Source organism: Bubalus bubalis, chromosome 4, assembly GCF_019923935.1.
Source record: "Bubalus bubalis isolate 160015118507 breed Murrah chromosome 4, NDDB_SH_1, whole genome shotgun sequence".
NCBI lineage: Eukaryota > Metazoa > Chordata > Mammalia > Artiodactyla > Bovidae > Bubalus > Bubalus bubalis.
This window is the reverse complement of record NC_059160.1, coordinates 84,012,220-84,033,804: the sequence shown is the minus strand read 5'-3', so window position 1 is coordinate 84,033,804 and position 21,585 is coordinate 84,012,220. Positions and strand designations below refer to the sequence as shown.

Below are 21,585 nucleotides of genomic sequence, written 5' to 3'. Positions count from 1 at the left end.
ATCAAAAGCAATATTTAGTAATATTGCTAAAGCATAAAGATAGCTTAGAGTGTACACTTTCCTCCAAGTACTTAGTGACCATGATTTTTGGAGTCTATACATGAAAAAATAAAATCTCTGAATTAAATCCAAGAATAAAGAGATTTTATTTTTTCTTTTTGAAATGCAGGTAAGCAGTATGCACTTTACGCAATTTATGAAGTTCAAATTATCATCAGTTACAAGGCTTCTGAGTGTCAGAGTAGATAACTTTTCACGCATCAGGTTGAATCCCCGTGCTTGCGCGGTGTCACACAGCCTGGTGAAGTGCCCTTATTGCTGCTTCTGTATTCCTACCATTTCTGTCTAAGCTTGTTCAAATATATATAAATAACACTGACTCCACCAAAAAACAAAGTTCTGTAAGACATGGATTGTTTTCTCATTGCAATAATTGGGCTGGACAACTAAAGGAAATTACATAAAGAAGTGCCAATGAGCCAGATGTGATCTGTAGCGAATTTCCCTCCATGTACGATTTCTTCAAAGCAAAATTACATCCTGTCAAATATGTTGGAAATTCAGTATTTACTGAATTTTATATCAGATTTCATTGAAAAGTCTAGCTTATTTTTACTGAGTCAAAAACCTACTTACCTCTGATAAAATCTTATTTGCTTTACTGTATTAGTAAATGTATCTCTTGTAAATGGGTATATGCAACAATGTGTAGGCAAAAAGTGATTAGTTAGGATAATGGGTTTCATCATTTCAATGATGGAGCATAGTGTCCACTAGAAATGCCTCTCTAGATAGAATTCTATATATTTAAAGAAAACTAAATCCAACTCAAGTCCTTTGTGAATGAGGCAAGACACAGTCAATAAATGAAACAGTCTCTTACCAGAATAAAATGATCCTAACATTTCCTTTCTTCCAGAAAGCTCTTGCAGATTTTCCCCAATCAGGATAGGGTTTGTCCTGAAGCATCATATCAGTGACCTGCAACAATGAAAGAAACTTATTAGGCACTTTCATAAATAAATCTTCCATTCAGCTTTAAATATATATATATATATATACACACACATAGTTATATATATATATATAATCCACATTTTTCTAAGAATAAAATATGTATTTTAAAATTAGAACACATGCAGAGATAAAAATTACAAGGATATATTTCCTTCAGTTAAAAGTTTTCACAATTCATTTGACTTTACATAATGAATGAGCATATTCAAGGTCGTTCAACATATCAAATAGTGCTATTTTTTAAAAAACATCCATCAAGATGATCTTATACAAGGAAGCATCTTAAGATACTGTTAACTTCTCCATAAAAACAAAAACATAATATTTAAATTAAATGCCATATTCTTTTAAAATGTTTCTAAATCAGAAACTCCAAAATTCAAATATTTCCTGATGTGTTGAGATTTTTACCTATACTACTAGTCAAAATAGTGACTTCTTTTTTCTCCCTTTTCCCTTTCAATGGTACGAACCCTTTTAAAAATGTATTTCTTTATTTATTTTGCTGCATCAGGTCCTAGTAGCAGCCCGTGTGCTCTTTCGCTGTGGCATGCCGGCTCTTCTCTAGTTGTGGCACATGGGCTAGTTGCCCCAAGGCATGTAGCATCTTAGTTCCCAGATCAGGGACCAAACCCATGTCTCCTGCTTCGGGAGGTGGATTTTTAAAAAATGGACCACGAAGGAAGTCCCATGACTTGAACCCTTTTTATGGCACATTTATTCTAATTATCCAGCATTTTCTCAAAAACGCTATACCTCTTTTTCTCACATGCACAGATCCTGACATCTTGGGTAAAGTCACATCACCACTGTGATGCTTTTCCCTGTTCCTTCCAACTGCGGTTCTTGAGTCATCCTTCTTATGTCACAGATCCCTTTCCACCTTCTATTTTACTCATTTATGTACTATTTCCCTCTCTTCTCTACATTTTAAAATTCTTGAAAGTGAAGATTTGTTTTTGTTGCCCTTTTAATGTCTAAGAATCTTTTACATAAAAGACTTCAAAATATTTGCTCAAAGAAGATACAAGGAAATGAATTGATATAAATGCATGCTTGTTTTTACAAATGCATTAACAGCTAGATAGGGGTAAGAAGATAAGAGGTACAAATTCTTATATATAAAATAAATAAGCTAAAATGATATATTGTACAACATGGGGAATATAGTCAATATTTTATAACTTTAAATAGAGTATAATCTATAAAATACTGAATTATGTTGTACACCTGAAACTAATATAATACTGTAAATCAATTATGCTTCAATTTTAAAAAGCACAAAAATGCATTAACAAAGTAAACTGCTCACTGGCCACATCTCATATTAATAGTTTCAAATATTAAAAATAATCATAAGTAAATAACCGATTACAAAAGTATTTTTAAAAAGCTGATTGATGGGGAATCTACTTTTTTCTAATAAAAGAAAATGTATTGTGTATGTACACACACATGTTCCTTTTTTCACAAAATATACCTTCCTTTTAAGAGAATAGTTTTTCATTAATTATATATTTAATTGATAGAGTTCAAATTAAAACAAAACAAATTCAAAATTAAGAAAATATATACGATGAGATATACTGAATTGAGTAAGGAAACATTTTCATCATCCATTAAAATATACTTTTTTATGCTCTTTTAAAGTGTTACTGCTACTGCTGCTGCTAAGTCACTTCAGTCGTGTCCGACTCTGTGTGACCCCATAGACTGCAGCCACCAGGCTCCCCCGTCCCTGGGATTCTCCAGGCAAGAACACTGGAGTGGGTTGCCATTTCCTTCTCCAATGCATGAAAGTGAAAAGTGAAAGTGAAGTTGCTCAGTCGTGTCCGACTCCTAGCGACCCCATGGACTGCAGCCCACCAGGCTCCTCCTTCCATGGGATTTTCCAGGCAAGAGTACTGGAGCGGGGTGCCATTGTCTTCTCCGTTTAAAGTGTTAACATTACATTTAAGTGTGACTTCCAACAATGATCTGACTGGAATGGAATGGGTGAGATTTAATCATTTATGATGAAAGATTTTGACTTGATAGAGGGGGGATGTCTTCTGGATCAGTGACCCCTTCAATACTACTGGAATTTCTGTGGAAGGCACACCAATTCTCAGGCAAGCCCATCTTGATGTGCTATACAATATCCAAGAAATGGTCTCTAAAAACACTCACTGGCGTGCTAGTGATTAAGATGAAGTCAGAACAGAGGGTGAGGAGCCCAGTCTCCAGGAAATATTCACTCATTTCTTCTTTATACTCTCTTTTCAACATCACTTCTTGGATAGAACTCCCAAGCTTCTCTTGGTTGATGAGAACCAAAGCAAGTTCATGGACCGTCACTGAGTAACACTGTGAATTTATTATACATTTGTCTAACTCAGGGCTTACACCAACTTTGTATGTGATGTGGTTGTACTACTGAATCTGAAGATTCAAGCATAAGTAGCCTTAATATAAACTTTCAGTTTATTTCTTTAAATTTTTAATGACTTTGGTAATTGTGAATGCAAGTAATATGAATTAAAATGGAAAAACACTTGTTTCATCTATTTTTAAAGGAAACTTATTTATTAATGACTTTATTATTTATTTTCTTCATGACACTTTACAATTACAAGATTTTATTTTCTCACTCCGACTACTGCCTATAGATTGTATCTTCAATCAAAAAAGATTCATGATATTTAACAGAATGAACAAAGGGAAGATGATAGAATAAAAGTGAACCATGAATCAAGTGAGTTACATGCTTATGAGAAAACAAGTAAAGACAAAAGCAGAGACATTTAAATTCCATATATTCTTGGGCATAAAAAGTTTTATATCATAACTCCCCTTGAGGAAAGAATTGCTATTCTTTTGAATATAATGACTTCATCCACTATTCCTTCATAACCGTCTTGAATAACAATTCTCTTGTCAAATTTTATTTTTTACAAAACCTCAAGGTTAAGTAAATAAATACTTAAATAAATATTTCATGTTTCACCAGTTTTGTAACAGATTTAATTAATTCTGTTCAGCAATATTTATCCTGTTTCAGAAAGTGGCTGCATGGTAATAAATATTTTCAAGGTACAGAATGATTACTGGGTGGATTTTATTCAATTTTCAATGTTTTCTCCAGGGCACTTTCTGGGAAATACTTATTATATTTTCTAGAAGGAGGGAATCTGCTGCTATATACCAATTATTACAGCAGCATGTTTTGTAAAAATGACATTCAAGGATAAAGGCTTTTTTCAGGAAAATGGCAAGATGAGGCAAAGAACATTTTTCTGATGCCAGACAGCTGGTCTTTTTCACCCCCAGCTCCAACTCTTTATTTTAAGTCATATCATCAGATCAATGTCAGGTCACTTGCAGCTAAATTGGCAGAAGCAGAGACAGTCATTAAAGGGATGCATTCAATAAAGAAAAATCCAATTACCTTCTGCATTAGAGAAATCAAATGCATTTCTTGTGTTGGTCAAGGACAGTCTTTGTGGGAAAAGATGCAGGAAAGGGGGTGCTGAGGACAATGCAAAAAAAGGTTGCTGTGTAACATAAACACAATGCAAAACTTGCGGATGCTTCTCTCTAAAGAAGATTATTAGAATTTGAAATTGTGGACTTTCTAAGCTGAGAGATATTTGTTTAACTCTTTGAGTTTCACAGTGGTTCCCTTACCCTTTCCTCTTTACTAGGTCTTTGCACAAAATTTAGAACTTCATTATGTTCCTTATTGCATTATGCCTTGAAGGTAGTTTTACTCAGTAGAATCCAAGCTTATTTTAAGGTTTGATAAATGACAATGCACCCCTTTAGAATGCTTGCCTTTAGAATTCCATGGACAGAGGAGCTTGGCAGGCTATAGTGCCGGGTTGCAAAGAGTCAGACATGCCTGAGCGACTAACACTTTCACTTTCATTGTGCAAATGGACCAGAAAGATGAATATCTAGGTGTTTTTTTTAGTTCTTTAAATGTTTGGTAGATTTCACCAGTGAAACCATTAGGTCCAGTGGGCTTTTATTTGTTAGGATATTTTTGATTACTGATTCAGTTTTCTTACTAGTTATAGATCTATTCCTTTATAACGTAGCTTTGGTAGATTTTGCGTTTCTAGGAATTTCTCCATTTCATCTAGATTATCCCAATTTTTGGTGTATTGTTGTTCATAATAATCTCTTATAATCCCTTTTATTTCTGTAGAATCAACAGTAATGTCCCCACTCTCATTTAGATTTTAGTAATTGGAATCTTCTCTCTTATTTTAGTCTGTGTGGCTAAAAGTTCATTATATTTATTGATCTTTTCAAAGAAAAAACTTCTGGTTTCATGGATTTCTGTATTGTATTTCTACTTTTATAGAGAGGTAGATGAATATCAAGTTTTAAAAGATATTTTAAAAATATCAAGTTAAGTGTTAGTCACTCAATCGTGTTCAACTCTTCACGACCCCATAGACTATAGCCCACCAGGTTCCTCTGTCCATGGACTTCTCCAGGCAAAAATACTGGTGTGGGTAGCCAGTCCCTTCTCCAGGGGATCTTCCCAACCCAGAGATTGAACCAGGGTCTCCTGCATTGCAGACAGGTTCTTTCCCATCTGATCCACTGAATATGAAAGAAAGTAATCTCTACAGGAATCTAAGTGAAAACTTTGCTCCTGTGTGAGTTGAGTGTATGTGATGTGGAGAGTAACAGGGCAGCGGGAAAATAACAAGGATGTCAGTAACACCTTACATTTTCTAGTGAACTTAATGGATTACAAACTATTAGATGTACTTTTCTTAACAACTGTTCAATTTTATGCTGTTATATCCCATCTTTTGTCCATAGAGAAAGAAAAATTAGTGAGCAGGGTTACACTAACGTACTATTAATATTTTGTTCAGCAGTTAGCCTGCCCTACTTCTCATCCATGTTTCATCTCTAACTAGCTTTAGATTTGGGCAAAATAATCAACCCCTCTGTGTCTCAGTTTCTTATTCATCATCTCTCTGTGTTAGTTGCTCAGTCCATGGACTGTAACCTGCCAGGCTCCTCTGTCCATAGAATTTTCCAGACAAGAAGACCGAAGTGGGTTGCCATTTCTTTCTCCAGGGGATCTTTCCAACCCAGGGGTCGAACTCAGATCTCCTGCATTGTAGGCAGATTAGATTCTTTACCATCTGAGCCACTGTTCTTCATCTAAGGGCACATACTACATATTAACAGGTGTTATAATAGTAATAATTGATGTTTTGTGGTTGATATCTGGAACTTCTACCCAATCATTCTGCTTCCTGTGACTATGTTGAATAACTGGATTTGGAGTCAAAGGGATTGACAGTCAAATCATCACTTCCATAAAGACAAGACTATCATATATTGAAGTGTTAGAAAATGATGAAAATGTCCTATAATGTTAAAAATATGTTATAGTTTTAAATTGCTGTTAAAAAGTAAGGCAATGGAGGTCAGCAACCAAAGGCTGCAACAATCTAAGACAGTTTCCTAGAAGATTTATGTAATGTAACTGAACATTCATTTGCATTTTAACATTCCCCACCTTTTCCAGTCTCATTTTCTTAGCCCAGTTATACATGCAGGTACTCAAATGTAGGTGGTGGTGGTGGTTTAGTCATCAAGTCATGTCCGACTCTTGCAATACTATGGACTGTAGCCCACCAGACTCCTCTGTCCATGGGATTTTCCAGGCAAGAATACTGGAGTGGGTTGCCATTTCCTTCTCCAAATGTAGGTACTACATACAGTTTTATGTTTAGCATGTGATATTACTGAAAATACTGATTATTAAGGATACAATATCAAAACATAATAACAATAACTGTAGTTACATAGTGCCTCTCTTGATACAGATATTATGCAGTGAAGTATTATTTAAGGGATATAGTGCTATTCTATTAAGCATATATGTTAACGGTATTAATGAACAAATTTACACATAAAATTTTGCATTCTCATTTGAAACTTTTCTCCATTTAACCATATACCTTGAATATTATACAACAGAACATGCAAAGCTATTTAAATAATTTCTTCCTTTATTTTTCTCTTATATATCTGACCGTTCTACTGACATATGGGCCTCCCAGGTGGCACAGTGGTAAAGAATTACCTGCCAATGCAAGAGATGCAAGAGATTCAGGTTCGATCCCTAGGTTGAGAAAATCCCCTTGAGTAGGAAATGGTTACTCATGCCAGTATTCCTGTCTGGAAAATTCCAAGGACAGAGGAGTTTGGTGGGCTACAGCCACTGGGGTCGCAAAGCATTGGACACGACTGAGTTACTGAGCAAAAACACACACACACTGCTGAAATATAAAAGGTTACCTGTGGTGGATTCATTTTGATATTTGGCAAAACTAATACAGTTATGTAAAGTTTAAAAATAAAATAAAATTTAAAAAAAATTAAGAAAAAAAAATAAATAAAAAAAAGGTTTCTATTTTTTCTGATTATTATCTTTATAAGTAAACTTCATTTAATAGATGTATTTTATTATTTCTTTCAATGTTATTTACTCCCTAGTACAGCAATGATAAAATTTTATTGCTGATTATTCTCCCTCTGCCTTCTCCCTCTACATCACCTTATTGTACTTTTTATCTTATTTTTCCTATTAACTTTATGATTTGCAAAATATCTTAAATCCCTATTTTCTTTATCATCTTTAAATGATATCTTTCTCCCTCATCTAAAAGAGATGAGAACATCAGAATATTATACTTTCTTACATCATATATCACTTCTGGTTGTTATGGTTTGGGAATACATCTACACTCTGGTCTCTAATCAGAAGCCATGTAGTTTTTGGACCTTAGTCCTGTAAACAAATTGCCTCAGTGATCTTTTCTAGCACTATAGCTAGAATTTTTCCACTACGTCCAATGCCTTAACTTTTTTCTACAATACATTCTTTGGGGAGGTTCATGATAACAATGAAGCCTACAAGCAAATTCTTTCTTTACACTCCAATTCAGTTCAGTTGCTCAGTCATGTCCGACTCTGCGACCCCATGGACTGCAGCATGCCAGGCCTTCCTGTCCATCACCAACTGCCAGAGTTTGTTCAAACTCATGTACATCAAGTCAGTGGTGCCATCCAACCATCTCATTCTCTGTCATCCCCTTATTCTCCTGCCTTCAATCTTTTCCAGCAACAGGGTCTTTTCCAATGACTGAGTTCTTCGTATCAGGTGGCCAAAGTATTGGAGTTTCAGCTTCAGTATCAGCCCTTCCAATGAATATTCAGAACTTATCTCCTTTAGGATGGACTGGTTGGATCTCCTTGCAGTCCAAGGGACTCTCAGGAGTCTTCTCCAACACCACAGTTCAAAAGCATCAACTCTTTGGCATTCACCTTTCTTTATGGTCCAACTCTCACATCCATACATGGCAACTGGAAAACCCATAGCTTTGACAATGGACATTTGTCGGCAAAGTAATGCCTCTGTTTTTTAATACATTGTCTAGGTTGGTCAAATCTTTTCTTCCAAGGAGCATCTTTTAATTTCATGGCTGCAGTTACAATCCACAGTGATTCTGGAGCCCAAGGAAATAAAGTTTATCACTGTTTCCATTGTTTCCCCATCTATTTGCCATGAAGTGTTGGAACCACATGCCATGATCTTAAAGTCTAGGAGGCTACAGTCCATGGGGTCACAGAGTCGCACATGACTGAGCTACTAACACACACAGTAATTAGGCGGATTATGAAGTTACTGAATCACAATTGTTTTCCTTAGAATTGAGGGCATTGTTTCCTTATTTTTAATATTCATATGTGTTAAATTTTATTTTATTAGGCTGCGCTGGGTCTTCATTGCTCTGCGCAGGTTTTCTCTACTTGTAGTGAGAGGGCCTACTTTTCGTTGAGGTGCTTGGGCTTCTCATTGCAGTGGCTTCTCTTGCTGCAGAGCACAGAGTCTAGGGCCCACAGCCTTCAGTAGCTGTGGCACATGGGCCCAGTAGTTGCGGCTCGTGGGCTCTAGAACATGGGCTGAGTAGCTGTGGTGAATGGGTTTACTTGCTCTACGGCATACAGAATCTTCCCAGAACTGCAATCAAACTCATGGCCCCTGCACTGACAGGTGGATTCTTATCTACTGCCACAATGGAAGTCCTAATTTGTATTTATTTTTCACTGGAGGAAAACTGTTTATGATATTGTGTTGATTTCTGCCATATAACAACGTGAATCAGCCAGCCCTCAGTTCAGTCACTCAGTCATGTGTGACTCTTTGCAACCATAACACTATTGAGTGATGCCAAGCAGAAATATCAGAAAACTGGAGCCTGAATTTTTTTTTCCATTTTTTTTAACAAGTGAATTGGATTTTTTTATTGCTTGGAAGCGTACAGTATTTTCTTTTTAAGTGTAATAATTTTGCTAAATTTTTTGTTGTTTGTCTCTTTTCTAGACACAACTTGCCTTTTAAGTCTAAAGATTCAAGTCTTTCTTTACTCTATTAAGGTTTGGGGGCACACTTTTACTTTTTCTGTCTTCGATGTCTACACCTCTTTTTAATTTTACCCCCTCAGTCATATCCTGTACTTCGATTTTGGGTATGTTGATGAATGTTTCTGGAGATTCCAATTTGACTTTTATTCCTCTGCTTTTTCTCTTCTGCATCTTTCCTTGAGCCTTTTATCTCTCATTTCTTCTATTGTCTTACACCGTCCTCTCTAAATTCTTGTTTTCCTCTAAAGTCTTGCTTTGAAATCTTATTTTATAAAGAAAATGATTCTTCTAATTTTATTAGTTCACTGAGATGTTTTTATCAAAATTTTCCTCTGGTTTGTGGTATCATTTTTCTGGTGGAGGATTCAACTATTATTGGACTTTCTTGTTATTTTCTTCCTTTTTATTTTTATTTTTTTTGTCTTCTTTTTTTTTAATTTTATTTTTTAACTTTACAATATTGTATTGGTTTTGCCATATATCATAATGAATCCACCACAGGTATACATGTGTTCCCCATCCTGAACCCTCCTCCCTCCTCCCTCACCATACCATCCCTCTGGGTCATCCCAATGCACCAGCCCCAAGCATCCAGTATCCTGCATCGAACCTGGACTGGTGACTCGTTTCATATATGATATTATACATGTTTCAATGCCATTCTCCCAAATCATCCCACCCTCTCCCTCTCCCATAGAGTCCAAAAGACTGTTCTATACATCAGTGTCTCTTTTGCTGTTTCGTATACAGGGTTATTGTTACCATTTTATAAATTCCATATATATGCGTTAGTATACTGTAATAACAAAATTCTCATACTGGCTCCTTTAGAAGGGATTGCCATCTGAATGATGTGAGCTGCTCCTAGATTAGCATTCTGCAAGAGGCTCATGTTGATGATGGCAGAGCCCTCTCCCAATCAAAACACCTATCCCCAAGGAGAGAGTTAAAGCTTAGGCAGGCAGTCCAAGGCCTTTAAGGAGGAAGTGAACATTCTCACTTACGCTTTCCTTAAGCCTTGTGCACAATGTATCTTGCCCAGGAACTAGCCTTGCTTCAGGTCCAGAACTAATGACTACACAACACAATGTTTTACTCATAGAAATGCTTTTCTTAGGCTCTATGCTAATGATTTTAACTGTAACAAATCTTGCCTGGGGATGTGTTTCTCAAGACTTGTCCCTCTGATTACACAGCAACAGTATATCTCACCCAGAGACTTTCACCCAGAACCCATTCTCCCTGGCTAATCTTGTGCCAGAATTATCTCGGATGTGTGCCCTGGGAAAGGATCTGATGGAATTTTTACAAACCTTGAGGTATTCTTTTTATCTGTTCTCAGCAGCCAGTTGAGAAGTATATAAGGCCCTGCTTAAACTAATGAGGGTGGGTACTCTTTCTACGCCCTTCTGGTGTCTATGTCAGAAGCTTTCTCTGTCCTGTCACTTGAAATAAAATTTTGCTGCACAAAGCTCTGAGTGACTGAGACCTGTCTTTGGTCCCACTGTTAAATCTTCTTCGGAGACCACAAATCCAGCAACACCATTCAAAGTAAGCTATCACCATTACTCCAGGCCTTTCAGGGAGTACCACCTACCTTGGAGAATTGTCCTTTGCCATCTGAGCTTGAGATCAATAGCCATCATATCTCCACTTAGCACTGTCTTGAAACATAGCTGACTGTCACTACATTTGGCAACCGTCCATCACAGATCAAGTATTTGATTTACTCCTCTTTAAGATAAAGTTAGAATCTTTGATACTTATACCCTACACTTTGAGTTCATTGCCTATATCTCCTATCTTAAAATAAAAATTCTATATTACTATTTAAAGTGATTATTAAGAAGCTTCTTTACAATGATATGTATTTTTGGCAATTTTGAGACCATCAAAAATAATTACACATCTGTGATATACTTGTCTCCTTTTTTAATAGTATCTATCAGATGACCTAAATAACATTCAAAGTTCACTTTTATTTAACATTGTTTTAGATTAATGCCTTCCCCAAATACAACTTTATTCAAAATAAAATAATTAAACATAATATGCGATTTTATAGTTATTTGAACATAAAGCAGGTTAAGAATTTCTGAGAGATTATTTTGAAGAAAAGCTTTGCTTTATATTCAGTATACTATATATATGTAAAAAAATTTTAATTAGGTTATGTGGCTACCTATATTTATCAGATAAGTGAAATTTGAAAAAGTGTTTAATTGATAGAATGATAAGCATTCTGTAAGGGCATTAATAATTTTCATCTCTTAAAGATAATAATGCTAATCATTTTCCAGTAGTTTTCCCATGTCATGAAAATTAGAGCAAAATGTGCTATCAGCAGGGACTTCCAAAGTGGCTCACTGGGTAAAGAATCCTCCTGCGATGCGGGAGATGCAGGAGATGCAGGTTTGATCCCTGGGTTGGGACGATCCCCTAGACGAGAGCAGGGCAACCCACTCCAGTATTCTTGCCTAGAGAATCCCATAGACAGAGGAGCCTGGCGGGCTACAGTCCATGGGGTCACAAAGAGTTGGACACGACTGAAGTGACTGAGCAGCACATATGCTGTCAGCATATGGCATGGCATATGATGATCTTCATGGATTTCTACAATTATTTCTTAAACACTTGAATAAATGTCCTTGTATAAGTGTTATTATGACCAAGATTTGTCTTTTGCTTGTTCATTTTTTAACTTCCTTGTCCAAGTAAGAAAGTAAATTGAGATGATCAGTAATGTAATAATTATCCACTAAAGCCGCAGTATTCTTTCCCTGACTTTACTGATGCTACTTTTATTTAGATTGAGGTATATCACACATATTAATTTGTACATATTAATTGTACAAAATTCTTTAATTATGTGGAATTATGAGCCAGTATTTGGAACTTACTAAGTAAGAATAATCAATTAATGCCAAATATTTAATACCAAGCAGATTCACATTTTGGCATGTGCTTTGAAATTCCCTACAGTGGTTCATTCAGGGACAGGATGAGAAGTTACAAAGTTCCTTCAATTTGTAATATTGAAGGAACTATTTTTGAGGGCTTTAGTTGCCCAGAGAATTATGGTTCAAGACACACTGATTTACCAATAGCTAGAGCCAACATCAAAATGAGTGAATCTTCACATACCCAGGCCAAGAATAAAGACTGCTTATCATTATGAATAACATGAGCATGACAGTGAGTAAAAAGTCATTGGTCACAAACCAGAAAATGTGAGCACTTAAATTGGACAGGAGGAAAAGATGGTGAGCAAGGCTCCAGTATTTCTTGAAAATGTTCATTTTACTTCTATGTTTCTAAGAAGATTGATGGGAAGTCCTTGTTCATACTGCAGCCATATATCCCCAAATTTCTCCCACCATCATCAGAATTGGAGTAAGGAGTCGGACTTTTTTTTTTTTTGCTTAATGTTTGACTACTGACTACTTTAAGCCTCACCATCCACTCTTCTCTGGATGGTAGAATATTCCTTTTCTTCCCAACCCTGTCCCTTCACTGCTTGGGAAGCTAGGAAGACACAGAAGATATATAGTCAAGATTCCAAAAGAGGTGGAAAAGGTCTTTATCAATGCCTGGAAAAATAAAAAAAAAATCAAAAACAATTTCAAACAAGAAGGATATTCAGTCTAAGATGCACGCTACCAAACATTACCCATGTGCATAATATGTTTGGCTTATTATAAATTTATTTATAGATAAATTAAATAAGGACATGTATTAATCACCTACCTTAAAGAGTGAACAGGAGTACACTTTCATGTGCCTTATTTGTGGTGTTGCTACACTGTGTAACTCCGGGGGGTGGTGTGTGGTGGCCTCTGGACGTTGACAGTGCCCAGCCTGTGTATTTTTATGTGGTATTCCTGTTTTATTGGTATCTCTGTATCACTTATAGCAAAGTATTATTTTCTTATCCTCCCTCATAGGTCACTCCATATGGAAACAAAGTCCAAATGTTTCTTTGACACTAGGGAAATACTGTACCGTATAGGATAATGCACAGAGAAGGCAATGGCACCCCACTCCAGTACTCTTGCCTGGAAAACCCCATGGATGGAGGAGCCTGGTAGGCTGCAGTCCATGGGGTCGCTAAGAGTCAGGCAGGACTGAGCGACTTCACTTTTACTTTTCACTTTCATGCATTGGAAAAGGAAATGGCAACCCACTCCAGTGTTCTTGCCTGGAGAATCCCAGGGACGGGGGAGCCTAGTGGGCTTCTGTCTATGGGGTCACACAGAGTCGGACACGACTGAAGCGACTTAGCAGCAGCATAGGATAATGCATGTAGTTTTCTCCCTTTCATTGCCATCTGACCCCTGCCGCACACACCATACCACAGGTGCACACATACAATCTGCCTTATACAACAGCACTTCCAGCTGAGAAAAAGAAAGAGCCAAACTCCAACCAGGAAGGATTATGCATGCTCACTGAGGTACATGAGCTGAGTATACAATTAAGTAAATGGAAACCAAGGATGAAAGTTTTCTAAATTACCTAGTGATGCCTTGAATGAATTGCTACAAGAAATATCTGAAAATCACTGGCAAACATCTATTGGTGAACATTAAACCTGGAATGTATTCTACAGCTTTTTAGAAGCACAACCAGGATTTCATATAGCATGAATATTAATGCACCTGCTTATTATCTCCAATGATAGCTGCACTGCTCTTGTGATGTATTGCACCTTATTGCTGGATCCCTCCTGATTTACAATGAGTCATGGGCTGTTTTATTATTAAGTAAGGAAATTAGGCATGTCTCAGAATATAGAAGCATTTAGAAAAAGATACCTGAATAACCTGAATACAGAAATAGACACAATCTAAAAGTACCTTCCCAGGCAAGGTCTGCAGAGTTCCCAACAGTGTGTTAACAGATGCAAAATAAATATGATGTGCCCCAGTACAATTTGCTGTCTACCACACTGAATTATAATTTAGAAAAAATGGGAAGAATGAAAATTACTACTGGTTTTTCTAAGCAAGAAGCCAACAGAAAAATATTTACACTATCTTCTGACATGCTATTCCTTATGAGTGGCTAAATTATTAAATGATAGTAGCTCAAAATTACATGGTTAAGAATTTATTTTTGTTTTGTGACTTGAAAGAATAAGTAGCTTGCAGTTTCCAGACTTTCCTTATTTTTTTAATAGATATTATTGTTACTAGAGAAATTAATTATACAAAATAGGCCATGTTACGATAGCTTTGTAATTGTACATATGAATGGATGGCCAATAGAAAGACAAAGAAAAGATGCTTTCAGAAATGTGATTATAGGAATCATTATTCATCAACAGTCCTTATATCATAGAAAGAGCAAATATCTCCCCAAAGGGAAATAAAAGTCATTTTAAGGACCTCAGCATTCTAGTTTCTGAGTATGTCTATGACAAGCTGGTTCTAATGAGAGAACCAATGGATCTGGCTCAGACTCCCAAACCCAGCACCATTATATAGCCTGCCATATTGCTTGCACAGAATTTATCAAAATATTTCAGTCAACTCTGCTAGGTGGCAAATCTCCAGACCTCAGTTGACCTAACATTCCTATTGTTAGTAAATAGTAAGTCCAAGAAAATGAACTTATATCAACCATCTGACATAGCCACCTTCATTGGTTGTCCATATTTTCCATAAATTTGAGAGATTATCAAGTAAGGCAGCCACCAAGTAACACACTTTATGAGTTTAAGCAAGCATTATTTCCATGCTCCACTGTTGCCTGAAGACAGATAGACTAAATGTTTGGGTGACATAACAGCAAGCTCAGAGTTCAAAAGCAGTGACCTAAATATGTATCTTTGCAATAGGATTATTATTTCAGCATTCATTGTCTAAAAGTGAAACTAAGTATTTTCATTTCTAATAAAAGTAAAATATTGGTTTTAGGGCATATTTTAAAATTAAACTCAGGAAGTATCCTTTAACCAAGCTGTTTTCTGTTGTTAATATATCACATGCAGCTACATATTTAAGATGTTTTAATTAAAATTATTAAAAATTATATTTATATCAAAGAGCATATTATGTATATTAAGGCACTAAAAATACAAATAAATAGTACAGCATGTTCCCACTACTTACTTTGGATGCTTGGGGCTGGTGCACTGGGACGACCCAGAGGGATGGAATGGGGAGGGAGGAGGGAGGAGGGTTCAGGATGGGGAACACATGTATACCTGTGGCGGATTCATTGTGATATTTGGCAAAACTAATACAGTTATGTAAAGTTTAAAAATAAAATAAAATTAAAAAAAAAAAAAAAACAGAATAAAAACAAAGACTTTTAAGTCCTCTGTGTACTCATCCCTAGTCAAATTACCCTAGGGTAACCACAGTTCTAAACTTTGTATTTTATAATTCCCATTTTCCTGTTTTTCTTTGTGGTTTTACATCATCTGGTTGTAAACATAAATATAATAAAATATTGTTTAGTTATCTATATTGTACATTTATAAACAATAATATAGTGTGCTTTTCTTGTATCTGGCTTTTAAAATTAATTTTGCTGATATTTATCTAGAATAGAGCATATAGTTATACTTTAATATTCACTGTATCTCTATTGCTAATTTATTTTTCATTTTTCACATGGCTCATTTGTGCCTTTTTTCTTATAATTTTGATTCATCTCATAAAAAATTTTTTAATTTTATTAGGTTTACAAAATTTTCTTGGTTACTTTAATTTCTCTTATAGTACCTTAGTCTTTATTATATGAATCTCTGCTCATATATTTCTTCCTTATCTTTTAAAACTGATTCCCCTGTTTTTAATCACCATAAGTTCTTAATACTGAATACTTACTCATTTTCAGTATCTCTTTTTAAATATATGTATTGATATTATGATGGTAGGTGTATCAGTTACTAAATTCTGTCAATTTCTCCTTTATAAATTTTGAAGGTATCTTATAGGGTCCATATTAGTTTAAAATTGTTACACGTTCCTGGTGAATTCATTTTATTCATCACAATGTGGTAACTCTTCTCAACTCTAAAAATGCCTTATTTTCCCTTCCAAACATCCATTTAGCTTGATATGATGCAATTATATCAATTTTATTTTGGATAATGTTTCCTTAGTACATATTTTCCATTCCTTTATTTTCAGAATTTCTCTTTCTTCATATTTGAGGCATGAGTTTTGAAAACAGCATATGGAAGACAGAATTCTTAAAGAGATAGAAATACCAGGCCACCTCACCTGCGTGCTGGGAAACCTGTATGCAAGGTCAGGAAGGAACAGTTAGAACCAGACATGGAACAACAGACTGGTTCCAAATTTGGAAAAGGGTATGTGAAGGCTGTATATTGCCATCCTCCTAATTTAATTTATATGCAGAATACATCATGTGAAATGCTAGGCTGGATGAAGCACAAGCTGGAATCAAGATTTCTGGGAGAAATATCAATAACCTCAGATATGCAGATGACACCATCCTTATGGCAGAAAGTGAAGAAGAACTAAAGAGCCTCTTGATGAAAGTGAAAGAGGAGAGTCAAAAAGCTGGCTTAAAACACAATATTCCAAAAACGAAGATCATGGCATCTGGTCTCATCACTTCATGGTAAACAGATGGGGAAACAGTGACAGACTTTATTTTCTTGGGCTCCAAAATCACTGCAGCCATGAAATTAAAAGACACTTGCTCCCTGGAAGAAAAGATTTGACCAACCTAGATAGCATATTAAAAAGCAAAGATATTACTTTGCCAACAAAGGTCCATGTAGTCAAAGCTACGGATTTTCCAATAGTCATGTATGGATATAAGAGTTGGACCATAAAGAAGGCTGACACCAAAGAATTGTTGCTTTTGAACTGAATTGAGCTTTTGAACTGAGAGTCCCTTGGGCTTCAGGAGATCAAACTAGTCGATCCTAAAGGAAAACAGTCCTGAATATTCATGGGAAGGACAGATGCTGAAGCTGAAGCTTCAATACTTTGGCCACCTGATGCGAAGAACTGACTCATTGTAAAGACCATGTTGTTGGGAAAGATTGAAGGCAGGAAGACAAGAGAATGACAGAGGATGAGATGGTTGGATGGCATCACCGACTCGATGGACATGAGTTGAGCAAGCTCTGAGAGATGATGAAGGATAGGGAAGCCTGGTGTGCTGCTGTCCATGGGGTCACAAAAGTTGGACATGACTGAGCGACTGAACAATAGCAAGGTAGAACTCTAAGAATGATCCCCATTGATCCTTGCCTGTTGGATCCAAAGAATTCTGCCAACAAATTCAATGAGCTGGGAAGTGGATTCTTCCCCACCTTCTCCAGGTAAGAGCTTAGGATGGTCAATACTTTGATTTCAGACTTGTGAGATCTGAGACAGAGAATCCAGTATAGCTCATGTAGATGTCTACCTTCAGAAATCTGCAATATGATTTTGGGTTAAGCTGTGAAGTTTGTGATAACTTGTGCAGAAACAGAAAACTAATACACAGCACGTAGCTTAAAATTGCTTTAACCTAATCTGTCAATCTTGCCCTTTAAAAAATAACTGTCCTTACTAATATAATTTATTTCTACTGCTTCATTTTTTATCCTCTATTGCTTCAACTTTTCTTTTTTTCTTTCATTTTTGCCTTTTTTCAGATTGTTATTGTTGTTCAGTCATTAAGTCATGTCCAACTCTTTCTGACCCTGTGGGCTGTAGCACACCAGGCTCCTCTGTCCTCTACCATCTCCTGGAGTTTGCAGAAATTCATGTCCATTCAGTTGGTGATATTATGTAAACATGTCATCCTCTGCCACCCCCTTCTCCTTCTGCCTTCAATCTTTCCCACCATCAGGGTCTTTTCCAATGAGTCAACTCTTCACATCAAGTGGCCAAAGTATTGGAACTTTAGTTTCAGAATCAGTCCTTCCAATGAATACTCAGGATTGATTTCCTTTAGGCTTGACTTGTTTGATCTCCTTGCAGCCCAAGAGATTCTCAGGAGTCTTTTCTAGCACCATAATTTGAAAGCATCTTTCAGATTGATTGAGTTTTTATTTGTATTTCATTTCTTTCTTCTCCATTGATTTTTATGCTATAGTATTTATTTCTGTTTACTAAGAATTTGCCCTAGAAAGTTTACCCTGTATGCAAAAATACCCAGTCACAAAAAGGAATGAATTTGAGTCCGTTGTATTGAAGTGGATGAACCTAGAGCCTGATATACACAGTGAAGTAAGTGAAAAAGAAAACCAAATACTGTATATTAAAGCATGTATATGGAATCTAGAAGAATGGCACTGATAAACCTACTTGCAGGGCAGGGATAGAGACACCAATGTAGAAAATGTACGTGTGGACATAGTGGAAGAAGGAAAGGGTGGGATGGATTGAGAGTTGCATTGACATATATACACTATCATGTGTAAAATAAGTAGGTAGAGGGAAGCAGCTGTGTAGGAAATTCAGCTCCATGCTCTGTGCTCTGTGATTGACTTAAAGGTGGGATGGGGTGGGGGAAGGGAGGCTCAAGAGGGAGGGCATATATGTATACTTATAGCTCATTCACACGGTTGTACAGCAGAAAGCAACAAAACATTGTAAAGCAATTATCCTCCAATTAAAAATAAATCAAAAAATAAAGTTAGAAAACAAGTAATATCTAGTTAATCAATATCACCATTCTATTCCCAAACAATTCAATGAATGTATAGGGACTGAACTCTGATCACCCCTTCCCACTTAGATGCTAATTTGTTCAGAATCTTAGTTTCATTTGGCTTTTATTATCACCTGCCTATTTTTTAACAAATAAGTCATTACGGTACTTTTTCACAGTCATTTTTGCTTATATTTAAAAGCATATTAAACATTTTTTGGTCCATATATACCTTCTCTCATCTGTTTGCTTTTTCAAAAATCATTTTTCTTGCATCTTAATTATAATGTTGCCTTGAGAAGTTTCTTTAGTAGGAGTTTGCAAAGATAAAGTTTGCTTTACTTTTTTGGAAAGTTTCTACTTGGTTCTTTCATTACAAAACAATTTTTATAATGTATGCTATTCTAATTTTCTTTTAGCTCATGGAAGATATTCTCCTGGACGCCTTTGTTGCTGGTTAGAAATCATCAATCCGTCATTTCAGATAACTTGTTTTGTTCTCTTGTTACATCGAAGGATATTTTTTCCTTTGATAATATATATTTTCACTCTCACTTGTCTAGGGATGGAAATTTTGAATTTGTTGTGTTTTGGAAGCTGAAAATTCATAATTTCAACAATTAGGGAAAATTGAAACCTTTTTTCCTTCAAATATTACTTCATCCATCCTATGTCACCTTCTGGAATTTTGATTAGAGGCACATAAAATCTTGTTACTTCATGTCTTTTACCTCCTTTTAAATGTTTTCTATTTCTCTGTACATCATTATGGAAAATATATTTTGGATGTATTTTATACTTTAATAATTATAATTATCTATTTTTGTTTAATATGCTCTTTAATTCAATAACTAAAATTTTCATTTCAGTCATTATATATTTTTATTCCTAAAAGTTCTGTTTGGGTAATTTTCAAATTACCCAGTCTTTCATTCCTTAGTTATATTTTCAATTTCTTCTTTATTTATTGAATGTATTATTTGAAAATATATTTTTATGTTCTACATGGAAAATTCTAAAAACTAAACTTTGTGTGGGTCTGTTTCTGCTAGTTGTATTTATTGCTAGGTAAAAATCTACCTGTAATGCAAGAGATGTTGGAGATGCAAATTTAATAAGCTGTCTAGGTTGCTCATAACTTTTCTTCCAAGGAGCAAGCATCTTTTAATTTCATGTCTGCAGTCACCACCTACAGTGATTTTGGAGCCCCCCAAATAAAGTCTCTCACTGTTTCCATTGTTTCCCCATCTATTTGCCATGAAGTGATGGGACTGGATGCCATGATCTTAGTTTTTCTGAATGTTGAGCTTTAAGCCAATGTTTTTAATCTCCTTTTTTACTTTCATCAAGAGGCTCTTTAGTTCTTCTTTGCTTTCTGCCATAAGGTGGTATCATCTGCATATCTGAGGTTATTGATATTTCTCCCAGAAATCTTGATTCCAGCTTGTGCTTCACCCAGCCCATCATTTCTCATGATGTACTCTGCATATAAGTTAAATAAGCAGGGTGACAATATACAGCCTTGACGTACTCCTTTTCCTATTTGGAACCAGTCGGTTGTTACATGTCCAGTTCTAACTGTTGCTTCCTGACCTGCATATAGGTTTCTCAAGAGGCAAGTCAGGTGGTCTGGTATTCCCATCTCTTTCAGAATTTTCCACAATTTATTATGATCCACACAGTCAAAGGCTTTTGTGTAGTCAATAAAGCAGAAGTAGATGTTTTTCTGGAACTCTCTTGCTTTTTCGATGATCCAACAGATGTTGGCAATTTGATCTCTGGTTCCTCTGCCTTTTCTAAAACCAGCTTGAACATCTGGAAGTTCATGGTTCACGTTTTGTTGAAGCCTGGCTTAGAGAATTTTGAGCATTACTTTATTAGCGTGTGAGATGAGTGCAATTGTGCAGTAGTTTGAGCATTCTTCCACATTGCCTTTTTTAGGGATTGGAATGAAAACTGACCTTTTCCAGTCCTGTGGCCACTGCTGAGTTTTCCAAATTTGCTGGCATATTGAGTGCAGCACTTTCACAACATCATCTTTTAGGATTTAAAACAGCTCAGCTGGAATTCCATCAAATCCACTAGCTTTGTTCATAGTGATGCTTCCTAAGGCCCTCTTGGCTTTGCATTCCAGGATGTCTGGCTCTAGGTGAATGATCACACCATCATGATTATCTGGGTCATGAAGATCTTTTTTGTACAGTTCTTCTGTGTATTCTTGCCACCTCTTCTTAATATCTTCTGCTTCTGATAGGTCCATACCATTTCTTTTCTTTATTAAGCCCATCTTTGCATGAAATATTCCCTTGGTATCTCTAATTTTCTTGAAGAGAAATCTAGTCTTTCCCATTCTATTGTTTTCCTCTATTTCTTTGCACTGATGACTGAGGAAGGCTTTCTTATCTCTCCTTGCTGTTTTTTGGAACTCTGTATTCAGATGGGTATATCTTTCCTTTCCTCCTTTGCCTTTCACTTCTCTTCTTTTCTCAGCTG

General features: G+C 35.9%; 1 protein-coding gene across 8 annotated transcripts in view; it reads right to left on the bottom strand.

Moving 5' to 3' along the window:
• TMEM117 (transmembrane protein 117) overlaps positions 1 to 21,585 on the bottom strand; it is a 649,146-nt gene that overhangs the window by 223,156 nt on the left and 404,405 nt on the right. For all 8 annotated transcript variants that reach the window (XM_044941660.2, XM_025284014.3, XM_044941658.2 and 5 more), the window contains one exon: positions 884 to 981. In XM_044941660.2, coding sequence (XP_044797595.1) covers positions 884 to 981 — 98 coding nt within the window. The remainder of the gene's footprint in view (positions 1 to 883; positions 982 to 21,585) is intronic.